Source organism: Hyperolius riggenbachi, chromosome 3 (genome assembly GCF_040937935.1).
Source record: "Hyperolius riggenbachi isolate aHypRig1 chromosome 3, aHypRig1.pri, whole genome shotgun sequence".
Taxonomy (NCBI): Eukaryota; Metazoa; Chordata; class Amphibia; order Anura; family Hyperoliidae; genus Hyperolius; species Hyperolius riggenbachi.
This window is the reverse complement of record NC_090648.1, coordinates 102,237,661-102,252,377: the sequence shown is the minus strand read 5'-3', so window position 1 is coordinate 102,252,377 and position 14,717 is coordinate 102,237,661. Positions and strand designations below refer to the sequence as shown.

Sequence of the window (14,717 nt, the reverse complement as noted above, 5' to 3'; positions counted from 1 at the left end):
TCCAGCCCCATTAGGTTTATGTGCTCCCTTGCCGTCCTTTCCAGCTGCTCCGTTTTCTAGAAAATCCGCTCGGTAATAAAGCCGGCTGCACTCTTCTGTGCATGCGCGGCTCAGCTTTGCGCACCCCACATCACGCTCCTGCAGCCGGGAACATTCTGCACCTGCTCAGTAGTACTGCGCATGCGCAAAATAGTCCCGGGCATGGGCAAGCAGCAAGGATTGTAGCCGTGCAGAAGCGCATGACTGGTTGCGACTGGCCAGATTACCGAGGGGATTTCCTAGAAAATGGAGTAGCCGGAAAGGACGGTGAGGGACCCCACGAACATAATGGGGCTGGAGGAAGCCACAGGTAAGTATAAATACACCCATATGGCCCACCTCAGGTACACTTTAAGGTGCGCACTAATGATCCAATCTTTTTTGTCCAATCTTACCCTTTCTATGTAATATAAGGGACTGCCTAAAATATCAATTCAATATATTCATTGTTTAGTTTACCCTCCTACTACATACATTTGGTAAGAATGGACAAAAAAGTTTGAATCATTAGTGGCCACCATTAAATTGCTGATGATAAGCCCAGATTTACTTAAACTATGGTAAGGAAGTCCTAAAACGACTTAAAAACTTAAAAAAAGGAAGTTACAGACTAATGCTTTAAAATCTTCTTTAAACTGCTTCTATCAAGGTCTTTTTTAAAATGAATATTTGGAACTTGCTGCAGCCATGATACTCTGAATGAAGAGCATGCTGGGATTTCAAATAAGAAAGTTTAGCTGTCTGTATGCCAGGAGGCACCCTCTGTAAAATGATGTGGACTGGTGGTTAACTTGGCTGTGAGAGAGTGAGAGACCAGCTGTGTCAGCTATGACCCCCAAGGGGATTGAGCCCAGATGCCCGATGGGCGACATGTATACGCACCTTAAGATTCATAAACATCACAAGGCACTCTAGAGATAATTTATCAATACCGGTGCCAAGGGACCTGGAGTAAAAGGGAAACTTTCACAAGGAGCAACCAATCAGGTTTCAACTGTAAATTGAAGCAAATATTCTTATTGGTTGCCTTTGGTCATCTCTGTACTTTTGCTTTCTTCACACTGGTCCTGATATTTCATCTTCACTGAGCATCTTGCTTTAGTAACTTTTCTAGTCATCTAATACCTAATAAATCAACCAGATCCTTTTTGTGGAATCTGTTCACAATGGCTGACTACAATGTGCAGATGACAGGTACACTTTGAATTGACCCTGAAGAAAACCTGAGCTACATATGCTGAGCACATGAATATAAAGTGCATACTCAGAGGTTGACTTCAGTAAAAACTGCATCACAAAAGCAACTTTCATTCCAGAGAAGAAAAATGCTGAAGTTCCCTAGAGTCAAGAGGAAGTCTGTCCCATCTGATCCTACAAACCTTGATATTAATCCTTAAAGTAAGCCTAAAGTGACCTAAAAATACTTAGCTACTCATATATGAAGAGGGTAGGATCTAGAGAGAGCCTTCCTGGGCCTCTCTTCGCTCTTTTGTTCCACCGTTGTCTTTGGCCCTCCTCAGGCAGGCTTCAGAAGTACTTGTGCCCCTGAGTACATCCGAAGAAGAGTAGATCCCTTCTGAGCACACACCAGTCCAGGCTCGCACATGTGCAGTACGAATGCGCACATCGTCAGAAGCACTCAGGGATGCCAGTGTTTCCGAAGGCTTCCAAGGAGTCACCAAGGTGCACATTTTAAATGGGGGACAGCAGTGGAATGAGGAGATGGAGAGAGGACTGAGAAAGCTCTATGAGATCCAAAGCCTTACCTCTTCTTAGTTATCTAAAGGCCAGTGCACACCAAAAACCTCTAGCAGATCCGCAAAACGCTAGAGGTTTTTGAAGAACATTTTCAGAGCGATTCTAGGCGTGTTAAGAGAGGATTTCTAAACATGCCTAGCGTTTTTTGGAGCGTTTCTGTGTAGAAGATTTCATATATTGTTACAGTAAAACTGTTACTGAACAGCTTCTGAAACAAAAACGCCTGCAAAACCGCTCTGATCTAGCGTTTTTCAGAGCGGTTTTCCACTTTCCTATACTTAACATTGAGGCAGAAACACCTCAGAAATCTAAAAAATGCTGCAGCCCCCGAGTTTGTGTTTGTGGAAAAAACTAAACGCTCTAGTGTGCACCAGCCCATTGAAATCCATTACCCAAGCAGTTTTCAAATCTCTAGCGTTTTTAAAAACGCTCCAGAACCACTCTGGTGTGCACCAGCCCTTAGTGGGTAACCACGCAATGCTAAACGATACCATTCACTTGAATGAGAATGTTTAGCCGACGAGTCATAGATGCTTAGGGGTAAACGCCGCCAAGGGTCCATCTGAATCGGTCCTAAGTCTGCTCCAGTAGATACCCTCTGATTAGGTAGTTCAATATCACAAACTCATTTTACATTGCCCAAGTTTAGGACAGGTTCACTTGCAGCCATAAAACAGCTGTAACAGGTAGTACTGTAATTCACAACCAGCAAAATACCTAGGAGTTCATTTCCAAATACTGTAAGATAACGAGGTGCAGCCCAAAGCAACCAATCTGTAATTTTACCTTCACGGGACGGAGCCTGAGAACCACGCCTGATTGGCTGCTGCAGGCAACGCCTCTTATTTCTCCATCAGCTTCATGCAGTATAAATTAGCCCCAGTGCTGTTTATGGTCATCTGGTGTTGTTTTACCTTTACCGTACTGCTTCACATCTGCCTGTCCAACAACTGGTTTCGTTCGCTCCCTTAGTCCCCTAGCTGCGAGGCTTGGATAAAGATGTTCAGAGCCTCTTTAAACTCTGACTATTAACTAGCACTGGAATATGACTGGACTCTTCATTCAGAAACTGGCTAGACAGGTTGATGAAAAACAGCATCTCCCTATGGGGCAGTTCCCAGACAGACTGGAGGAAAAACAGCACCAGATTTATGGCTGATATATAACTGTGCCTAAAGCAACTATGCATCCGATTTACCTGAAAATACTGCTGCGTAGCAAAAGATTAGCTCCTCTAAAAAGTGCATGCTGAAAACATGGCTTGCCATACACAGGCAGATCTTTGGATCGGTTCAACAGAAGATCAGACGCGTTCTCATGAGAAAACAAAGAGAAAAAGGAGATAGGAGGGGAGGGAGAGGAGACAAGAGAAAAGAAGAGGATAGGGAGGAGAAGAAAACTCGTAAATTTGCTGTGAATTTAACCATGCCATGATCAAGACACAGAGAGATGTCCAGAAATCCATGAGATTTTACACAGCTGACTACTCAGCAACGATCTTACACATACGTTTAAATATATGTTGATGTCTACATTGTGTCGGAGGGGTGCATGTCTTTTTAGCACTGCTCAGTTCGGCGCGGTGAGAGCTGAACGACGGCTTTCACCGCTGCCGCAAAATACTGAGGTGGCGCTAAATACTATTCCCCCTCCAAGTTCTCGGAATTCGGAGGGAGATGTAATTCGGGGCCTGGCAGCCGGCAGAGCCTTAATTACCGCTACATGCCCCGCACGGCATAACATTGCTGCTATGGGGCTCCAAGTTTCGGCGCTCGCCTCTCAGAGCCGCGCGCCGAAATAAGCTGATCCGGGGTCAGAATGCTCTGTAATACCAAAACCAAACTTAATATTTTTTCATGTCTTTTTTTTTAGAGACACTTCTATTTTTTAACAAGACTGGCTAATTTGTACTTTAAGGTGGACCTGAACAAGGCAGAAGGAAACCAGAGAAATGCACCCTGTATGTATTTAGAGAGTTTAGCCTGTCTAATTCCCCCTCATCTGTGACTAATCACAACTGTAATACAATTTTTCAGCTGTGTCAGTAGAACAGCTAATATGTAAACACAGGATGTTAACCCTTATGTTTTCTTCTATGAAAGCAGGAAGTAGACACTGCAGATTTATTGCAGGATTTGTATCAGCTGTAACCAAGAAATGTTTTTCTTTAACCTCCTTGGCGGTAACCCCGTGTGTGACACGGGGTAAGCCGCCAGAGGGTGTCGCTCAGGCCCTGCTGGGCCGATTTACATAATTTTTTTTTTCAAACACGCAGCTAGCACTTTGCTAGCTGCGTGTTTGGTCTGATCGCCGCCGATGCGCCGCTACCCACCGCAGAAACAGTCCCCCCCTGCATACCCCTTGCGCAACCTGGCCAATCGCGGCCAAGCTGCTCTATGGGGTGGATCGGGATTCCCTGTGACGTCACGACGTCGATGACGTCACTCCGTTCGTTGCCATGGCGACGGGGGAAGCCCTCAAGGAAATCCCATTCAGAACGGGATTTCCTTATGGGCAAGCGGCGCCGGCGGCGATCGGTAGGTACGGGGGGGGGGACGCAGCAGGGAGGGGGGAAGCATGTAGCTAGCGCTAGGCTAGCTACATGCTAAAAAAAAATAATAATTTGAAAAAAAAACCTCCCGCGGCCGCGCAGCCGCATTTATCATACCACCAGGGAGGTTAAAGTGAACCTCCGGACTAAAAATCTACTCAGCAGAACTGAAAAGGCTTGGTGTTTGTTTAACAGTTTCACAGCATCAGAACATTGTTTTTCTTACCAAAGCTTCATTTTTAGCTGCATTTTTACCTAAGCTCCACCCATCAAAGAAAAAAAGCCTGGGCTTTTTTTCCCCGATGCTGTGCAGAGCATGATGGGATTTCCTATGTTGTTATTCACGTTGCCTAGCAACTGGGAGGGGTGATCAGCACACAGGACAGTTGGAACTGTGTATCATGCTCCCTGTCACCTCCTTTCAACCAAAAAGATGGCTGCCATCATGAAATCAAACATTTGCCTGTTCTTTTAAAACAGTGTGGGTAAGAAATTATATTACCAATATATTTTAATTTACATAACTAATGTAACTTAATGACAGTATGTTTGTTTAGGCTGCCGTTCCTCTTTAAAGGTTATTATGCTGTTTCGTATATTTTAGAGCAGAGAGGAAGTTCTGAGTTCAGGTCCACTTTAAACCTTTTGAAAACGATTCACCCTTGATAAGGTGTTCAATATTCCCTAAACTGTCTGTCTACTTAGCTGTGCAACCCAGAGCAGAATCATCCACAAGGCAACGTAGACAGGTGCCTGGAGCTTAGTGGGTGTCAAGGGGCCCACCTGCTGCCTTCTATGACCCCTCTCCACATCAGATTGCCAAAAGGGCCGTAAGGGAGAGCCGAAGCTTCTACCTTGCCTCGGGCACCCCTTTCATCTTAATTCATCTCTTGGAGGCACTGAGGCGTGGTTTGCTCTCTCGCCTTGCAGGTCTGGGTCCCCGGTTTGTGTCCGGACCCGGACACTATCTGCAAGGAGTTTGTCTGTTCTCCCTGTGTCTGCGAGGTTTCCTCTGGGTGCTCTGGTTTCCTCCCACATCCCAAAAACATACAGATAAGTTAACTGGTTTCCTACTACATTGGCCATAAACTATGATACATGCACTACATGGTATAAGTATATGACTATGGCAGGGATTAGATTGTGAGCCCCTCCGAGGGACAGTTAGTGACAACTAGACAATATACTCTGTACAGCGATGCGGACCATGTCGGCGCTATATAAATAATAACAACCCCCCTTCCAAGAATTGTAGCTGCCCATGGACATACAATGCTAAGTAGCTAAGTGTACGCTGGACGGCTGGATCAAACTACCACTGAATATCAGTAGGGGTGTTCAACCTCCACCCAGGCATCCCTCTTTCTATCTATGTCTCTGCTTGGCAGAAGATGCAATTAACCTGATTGAATTTCCAGACTGATTGCTATCGCATTCCACCAGGATCTGGCTCCTGTGCAGTACTGGGTTTGCTGCTCCCGTTCTTTCATGGAAAGCAATGTACTAACTTGGCTGAATGTGCAAGTGTTTATAACTCTCATTTGTAAAAAGAAGAGGTAGTACATTAATTATGCTTAATACATCCATCTAATACCTAACATCTCCAGCTAGCCTCATGTAATATTTCACTGACGGCTCCAGATACGACATAGCTTGTTGTTGCTGGCACTGCTCAGGGTTTCTACAAGCATGCCAAACAGCAGACACAATACAGGGGCAGAACATGCTGTTTTAGCTAAGCGAATGAACTAGTATTTAAAAATTGCAATTACAGGGATAACTTAGTACCTCTCTCCTCTTGAAGCAAACCTGACATGTGATAATGAATTGTATGTGCCGTACAGCTAAGAATTAGTAGCAAAGTAAAGAGTCTCCTATTGTTTTCCTTTACAGGAAGAGTTAAAAAATATTAGTTGTTGTCTACGCAAAAGAGCTTCTCGGAGCTGCTCAACCCATTAAACAGCCAAGAAACAGCGAGAGACAACTTGATATAAGGTTTTACTGCAGGAAAGTTCAAAGGGTCATTATTTCTTATTTGTTTTATAGCATAAAAGACAGAGGGTGGTTTCTAAACTGCAAATTTGAAAGAATGATGCAATGTTATTTTTTAAAAAAAGCTATATAACTGAAATAAGTCTCTTTCCTTTGCTACTAATGTTCTATTTGTTATCCGCACTACACATACAATTCATTATATCATAGGTTTTTTATTCCGCTGCAGGTTTGCTTTAAACTCTTGCTTCCAAAAACAAATGTGTCTTTAGTTCGGCTAACAGCCCTTCCATTCATTATTTCAGCAGCCTGATTAATTAAGAAGGATGCAAATATAAGACGATTAGGGCTACTTGCACACTAAGGTGCTGCGCTGTGTTGCCCATCCTGGAAGAACCCGATCACAACACAATAGAGAAGAAAAGTCACATTGTGCATTACACGTGTGATACATATAGTGAACATAAAAAGTATGCTTCAACAGAACTGTCAATGCACACGTCGTACAATAATGCACAGCGTACTTTACGTCATTCTGACCGATTCCGTATAACCGCACTGCTAATGCACCAAAGTGAGTTTACTATTACAACATAATCACATTGTGGTTGCTATGCAACTATATTGTCCTTTGCAACGCAACAGTGTGAAAGCAGCCTAATGCTGGGAATACACAGCTCAATTCTGAGCCATTTAGATGGCTCGATAGATAATTTCCGGCACGTCCGATCTCCCGCTCGATCGTTTCGCCGCTCGATTCCACATTAAGGACAATGGAAAAAGATAAGAAAAACGACTGGAAGATAAGAGAATCGCCTGCGTAATCGAGCGGGGAATCGATCGAGCGGCAAAATCGAGCCGTGTATGCCCAGCATAAGGCTAAGTTCACACTGAATCCACACTGAATTCATGTAGTTCTAATATGTATTCCTTTTTTTTCTTTGCACCTGCCTCGATAAATCAAGTCTCTAGGCTCTTTGGTGTTAAAGGACAACTGAAGCGAGAAGAATATGGAGGCTGCCATATTTATTTCCTTTTAAACTATACCAGTTTCCTGGCTATCCTGTTGATCCTCTGCCTCTAATACTTTTAGCCATAGAGCCTGAACAGGCATGCAGAAGATGAGGTGTTTCTTGTCAAATCTGACAGGATTAGCTGCATGCCTGTTTCTGATGTGGTTCAGACACTACTGCAGCCAAACAGATCAGCAGGGCTGCCAGGCAACTGGTATTGTTTAAAAGGAAATAAATGTGACAGCCTGTACATACCTCTCGCTACAGTTGTCCTATAAATAATTTTTCAATCAGAACTTTTTCCCATCTGGCATCATATAGACTTAACTTAAGTCACTTAATATTCACACATACCAAAATGATCATAAATGCTTCTCCAATCTTTTGTCGAACCACAATTGAAATTTGACATACTCGTAATCTGCCTGTGTATGGTCAGCATGAGATTTTCTGGTAAATTATAATGACATCTCTTCAGGTACATTTTAACTTACTGGAAAATCCTGTAAAGTGAGCTACTATTACATACATGTTTGCCATGGCAGGGTAGTAGTCTTAGATTTCTATAAATATGGTATATAAAAAAAATCTATTGCCTATGCCAAGAAACTGATGTGGATATTAACTGGAGTGGAGCAGCAAGTAAACATTTAAACCTGCGGTCCTCTGCTGCAGTGTGGCTTTCCTCACAGTGAACCACAAGACTTAGGTTTGGACAGACTCAGATATACAGAAGAACAATACCAAAGCAGTGAGTTCTTCCCTTGTCGAAATATTTTCTGAACAGCATTTGTGCAAAAATACTTTCTGTCATATCAGAGCAGGAAAAAAAAAATAATAACCATGACCAAAAAAAAAAAGTTATTGTCACAGAGCGAAAGGGCTCAGAGGAATGAGGTCTCCATGCAGTGGCTTATATGTCAGACTGATGTGGATGTCCATTACTGTTTTTCAGACTAGTCTCCTCAGTTCTGCTGCTACATCGACTACTGCTGCTGAGGCTTCCGTTGCCCATTTCTGCATCTCCAGTGTGTTTTGTTCCATCACAGTCCAGCTGGTTGCTTGAGGCGTACTGGCACCTTTTAGGATTCTTTGTCAACGCATGAAGCTTTCTGTCGATTACCCTATTGCAACACACTAGCTTTGTAAAAGCGTTCCTGAAGTCTGGGCTCCTGCAGTAGATGATAGGGTTGAGTCCTGAGTTAATGTAGCCCAACCAGTTCAAAAACAAGAAAACGTTGTCGTCAATTAACAAAGTGCAAAACACCTTGACAATGTTGGCCACAAAGAAAGGCAGCCAACAAAGCGTGAAGATGCCCATGATTATGCCCAAAGTCTTCAAGGCTTTATGTTCCTTAATGGCTAAAAGCCCAGAGGGCCTTCTTTTTGAAGTTCTGTTTTTATTGGAGGGCAATGGCGTGCCATTGAACCTCACTTTGTCCTTTTCTATCAGGTTGACCTGCCTAGAGGCCACTATGAAGACCCTGCCATACACAAATATCATGATGACCAAGGGAACATAGAAGGAGATTATGGAGGACACAATAGCATAGGGCATGTTGGTGACAAAGTCACAGCACGTGGGGTCGCTGTAGCAGTTCTTAGCTATGGCATTGTTGTTATCTCTCCACCAGCGCATCATGATGGGCAGGAAGGAAATCAAAGCTGAAATGGCCCATACAAAGCAAACCACCAACCTTGCTCTAAGTTTGGTCACCACCATCTCATACTTTAAGGGGGAGGTGATGGCAATGTATCTGTCCACTGCTATGACACACAAGGTCTCTATGCTGGCTGTCACACAGAGCACATCCACCGAGGTCCACAGCTCACACACCCTTGTGCCAAAAAGCCAGTGGCCAGTCACCAGGATAGTGGCACCAGGTGGCACCACCAAGAGTCCCATGATGAGGTCAGCACACGCCAAGGAAGTGATGAAGACGTTGGTCATGGTCTGCAGCCTGGGAGTGTTGGCAATGGCTATAATAACTAGCATATTCCCGATCACGATGAGCAGAATCATGAAGGTCAGCGCTGCACCCATCAGCCACTTTTGGGTGGTCGTCAGTTCATAGTTGTTGCCGCTGACATTTTGGGCATGCTGCACCAAGATCTCCACCGGGCACATCACCATAGTGGAGGTGGGATGCCGCTGTCCCAGCTCAGTCTTGGAGTCTGTAAAGTGCAGGGGCAAGCAGAGGTCTCTGCAGCCCCATGGAGGAGTCAGAGCGGTGTGCCATGTCAAGCCGCCTGCCAGCGATCAACTACTACTGAACGCTCCGGACTCCGCCGCTGACTTCAGGGTGGCAATGATGAGTGGGCGGAGCCGGCAGAGTGATAGCACCTCCCCTCCCACCTCTCGCTGCAGCCGCTGGTGAATGAGGACTCAGTGTGGATGAAACGGGCACGAAATAATTGCTATTTGATAGGCGCGATCGCAGCTGTGTTTACTGAGGATAAAATGATTATAAGATATTAGAGCAGTCTGGGCGTCATTGGACTGCGGAGCAATGGGCGATCTGCGCTGGAAGTGATAGAGAAGTGAGCAGCTGCTGATGACTCGGCTGCATGGGGTGTTTACTGTTTATTTGCACTAAGAACATACTCAGGCAGAACAGCATGACCTGTGTGGTTCCTCATCTTCTGCACTCTACAGTTCCTGACAACTAACAGTTCTGCACCATCAGCTTATAGTGGAAAGCATGATGGAGGTTTGGTGGCATTATAAGTTCTACAGTATATTGAAGTGTGGATGTGGTGAGTTAGTGATTCTTAATTTGTCATTATTATTGGTTTTTTTTTTCTATTAATATTTAGTACTAGTAGTTATATAGCGCCAACATCTTCCCCAGCGCTGTACACAGTATATTGTCTTGTCACTTAAAGAGACACTGTAACATCAAAAAGTTCCCCTGGGGGGTCCTCACCTCGGGAGGGGGAAGTCTCAGGGTCCCAATGATGCTTCCCACTCCATCCTATGTCCCACAGGGGTCTCGCTGCAGCCCTCCGAACAGCGACCCGACAGATCCGACAGCTTGTTCAATATTTACCTTTGCAGGCTCCAGCGGGGGTGCTGTTGCGGCTTTCGGCTCCGAAGTAGACGGAAATACCTGATCTCAGTCGGGTCCGCTCTACTGTGCAGGCGCCGGAGACTTGCGCCTGCGCAGTAGAGCAGACCCGACGGCGATCGGGTATTTCTGCCTATTTCGGAGCCGAGAGCTGCCACAGCGCCTGCGCAGGAGCCGGGAAGGTAAATATTTACATTGTCGTTGTTCGGAGGGCTGCAGCGAGACCCCCGAGGGACGGAGGACGGCGTGGGAAGCCTCATTGGGACCCTGAGGCTTCCCCCTCCCGAGATGAGTACCACCCAGGGGAACTTTTTGATGTTACAGGTTTTCTTTAACTGTCCCTCAGAGCATAGATAGTAATATGTCTATGTATGTATCATAATCTAGGGCCAATATCAGGGGTAAGCCAATTAACTTATCTCTATGATTTCAGGATGTACGAGGAAAATACACAGACACGGGGCAAACATACAAACTCCATGCAGATAGTGCCCAGATGGTGTGGGATTCGACCTGTGGACCCATCGCTGCAAGGCGAGAATGCATCCCACTACGCCACCCAATATAGTTTTATGAATTAATTTCTTGAACACCAAATAGAGTGCCTAGCTGGAGTATTTATTGTGTCACTGTGAGTTGTATTGGGCACAAGGTAATACCACACAAAAGTGAACCAGAGACGAAGCACCCTCATGTATTTTACCATATATATCGGTGGGAACATTAGAGAAAAAACCTACCCTGCTCTCTGTTTAATTCTTCAATGCTCAGCTTGCTTCTAATCAGACCTGATAAAATCCCCAACTGAGCATTCAGTCTGGCTTTGCTCAGGAATCATTATAGCTGAGACGGTCTTCTCTGATGTCTTTTCAAGCCCAAGCCTGCCCCCTTCTGGCTCTGCTATAATGACTCAGCTATAATGATTCCTGAGCAAAGCCAGACTGAATGCACAGTCGGGAATTTTGTAAGGGCTGATTAGAAGCAGGCTGAACAGTGAAGAATGAAACAGAGAGCAGGGTAGGTGTTTTCTGTAATGTCCCCACTGATATTTATGGTAAAATACATGAGGGTGCTTCGTCTCTGGTTCACTTTCAATATCTGTAATGTAATATTACCAATATTTTACTATAGACTTACCCGCCCCCCTATCCTCACACTAACCTTCCTTCCTAATACTGGTACCTAACAATAACCCCCCTCCTAATGCCTAACAATAACCCCCCTCCTAATGCCTAACATTAACCTCCCTCCTAATGCCTAACATTAACCTCCCTCCTAATGCCTATCACTAACGCCCCTCTTAATGCCTAATACACACGATGTAATTTTCTGCCCGATTCACAGGAAGCGGGTGATTATTTCCGATAAGTCCGATCGGCTCCCGATTGATAAAGTGATCAATTTTGCGGACTTATAATTAGAAAATTGATTGCTCTATCGATTGGGTGCACTTTGGACATGTACACACTATGCAGCTTCACTTCCGATCACCCGTCGATCAGGCAGTAGATTGCACCATGTGTACCCAGCATTACACTACCTCCCTTTTAATTCCTAACATGAACCTCCCTCCTAATGCCTAACACTAACCCCCCTTTTAATGCCTAAAGCCTCGTAAACACGCTGAACTGCAGGGAACAACGGGTCCGTCAGACCCTCCCGCTGGGCGGGCGTTCCAGTGACAGCAGAGCGTGTGTACAGTCTGTCTGCAGACTGATGAGGCTGTTCGGTCTGCCTGACAGACTGTACACACGCTCTACTGTCGCTGGAATGGCCGCCAAGCGGGAGGGTTTGACAGATCCGTCGTTCCCTGCATTTCAGCGTGTCTATGAGCCTTAAAGAGAACCTGAACTGAAAATAAAAAGTCAACATAACCATACACGTATCATACTTACCTCCCGTGTTTCTCAACATTTTATTAGTATGTACCCCTTTTAAAACCCTTTACTCGGCAAGTACCCCCAGCATAGTAAACATTATCGCAAGTACCCCTTGACAAATGTATGTATGTATCATATTACATGATAATTGGTTCTAAACAATTTCCAAGCATTTACTATTGCTTTTATTTAGCTAAAATACTAATTTGGTGTTGTTTAAATGGGATTTATCATTTTCTAAAACTCAAAATTTGTTATTCTTGGTTAAGTATAGCATGTCTGAGTACCCCCTGGAACCATCAGAAGTGTCCCCTGGGGTACGCGTACCGCAGTCTACTCATCAATCTCTTTCTCCTCTCCTGCATCCTGTTTGTCCGCTGTGATCAATTGAATTCTCCGTCCACCATTTTAAAGATGACCATTATCCCATAACAGCTTTCTGGTCAGCACACTATATCACCCACTTGAGCCATAGGGAAACATGGACATTACCTTGCACATTCAGTTGTAACTGACAGCTGCTGATATATAATTGGCAGCAACTGGTATAATTCAGTTCTGACAAAATATTGTCAGAACTGGAAGGGATCACTGTAAGAAGAAAATGGTGAGCCTCTGAGAGGAACAGATGGAGAGGTTAGTATGTAATATTAATTTGCAGCTACGTCATGTGTTTATTTTAAATAATTTTACTCACTTCAGGTTCCCTTTAACACTGACCCCACTCGTAATGCCTAAAACTAACCCTCCTCCTAATGCTTAACACTAACCCCTTTTAACCGGTTCAGCACCGCAGTGCTGAAAATCTCATGCATCCGAGCAAAGTTCACCTCCCATTCATTCGCCAATAACTTTATTGCTACTTATCACAATGAATTGATCTGTATCTTGTTTTTTCCGCCACTAATTAGGCTTTCTTTGGGTAGTACATTTTGCTAATAATTATTTTTTTCTAAATCCATTTTAATAGGAAGATTAAGAAAGAAATGAAAAAAAATAATTATTTCTCAGTTTTTGGCCAGTATAGTTTAAAATTAATATACACTACCGTAATTAAAACTCATGTATTTTATTTGCCCATCTGTCCCGGTTTTTACACCGTTTAAATGATGTCCCTATCACAATTTATGGCGCCGATATCTTATTTAGAAATAAAGGTGCATTTTTTCAATTTGCCTCCATCACTACTTATAAGCTTATAATTTAAAATAATATAATAACATATTCTCTTGACATGCATATTTAAAAAGTTCAGACCCTTGGGTAACTATTTATGCTGGTTTTTTTTTTTTTTTATTGTATTTTTTTTTTCTTAATAAAAAATGTACGTGAGTAATTTTTGGTGTGGGAGGGAAACAGCCAATTTTAAATGTAAAAATAAGATAATTGTTTATTGAAAAATGTATGTGGGTGCAGTTTACTATTTGGCCACAAGATGGCCACACTGAAAAAAGTCCTGGATGCGAACGATCTCGCATCCAGGAACTAAAAGAACACGGAGAAGTTTCCTGGGGGGCAGAAATACCGCGCTCTCTCAATAGAAAGCGTCGGTTTTTCTGCGGGGAAGTTAGATCGGTGAATGGGGATTATATTCCCATTCACTGATCGGGGGGCTAGCGGCGGGAGACGATCGCACGCATTACGCGGCGGCGGCAGAGCCTATCTGGACGAACTTACTCGTCCAGATAGCCTGAACCGGTTAATGCCTTACATTAATCCCACTCCTAATGCCTAACATTAACCCCCCCCCCCTCCTAATGCCTAACACTACCCCCCTCTTAATGCCTAACACTAACTCTCCTCCTAATTCTTAACACTAACCCCTCCTAATGCCTAACACTAACCCTCCTCCTAATGCCTAACACTAACCCCCTCTTATAATAATAATCCAAACATTTGTATAGCGCTTTTCTCCTGTCGGACTCAAAGTGCCCAGGAGCTGCAGCCACTGGGACGCGCTCAAGAGGCCACCCTGCAGTGTTAGGGAGTCTTGCCTTGAACTCCTTACTGAACAGGAACTGACCCTAGCCAGGATTTGAACCCTGTTCTCCCACGTCAAAGGCAGTGCCCTTAACCAGTACACTATCCAGCCACTCTTAATGCCTAACACTAACTCTCCTCCTAATTCTTAACACTAACCCCTCCTAATGCCTAACACTACCCCCCTACTAATGCCTAACACTAACCCTCCTCCTAATGCCTAACACTAACCCCTCCTAATGTCTAACACTAAACCCACCGTGATTGTGTCATATTCATCAGCCTATGACAGCCGATCACTTCTGAGCCTCTAGAGGGGACAGCCGTGTCACACGGCTGTCCACAGTACAGCGCTGCCATGGATAGCAGCACAGTGATAAAAGCCGGCGGTTTTGCTGTCTAACAGTTTCTGAGCGTCGATCGCCGCTGGGGGACT

General features: G+C 44.4%; 1 protein-coding gene across 1 annotated transcript; it reads right to left on the bottom strand.

The window, feature by feature from the left end:
- Positions 1-6,417: 6,417 nt before the first annotated feature.
- LOC137562906 (beta-4C adrenergic receptor-like) lies at positions 6,418-9,585 on the bottom strand. The gene has a single exon (XM_068274716.1). The coding sequence runs from the start codon at positions 9,485-9,487 to the stop codon at positions 8,267-8,269; it is 1,221 nt and encodes a 406-aa protein (XP_068130817.1). The 5' UTR covers positions 9,488-9,585; the 3' UTR covers positions 6,418-8,266.
- Between the last annotated feature and the right edge of the window lie 5,132 nt (positions 9,586-14,717).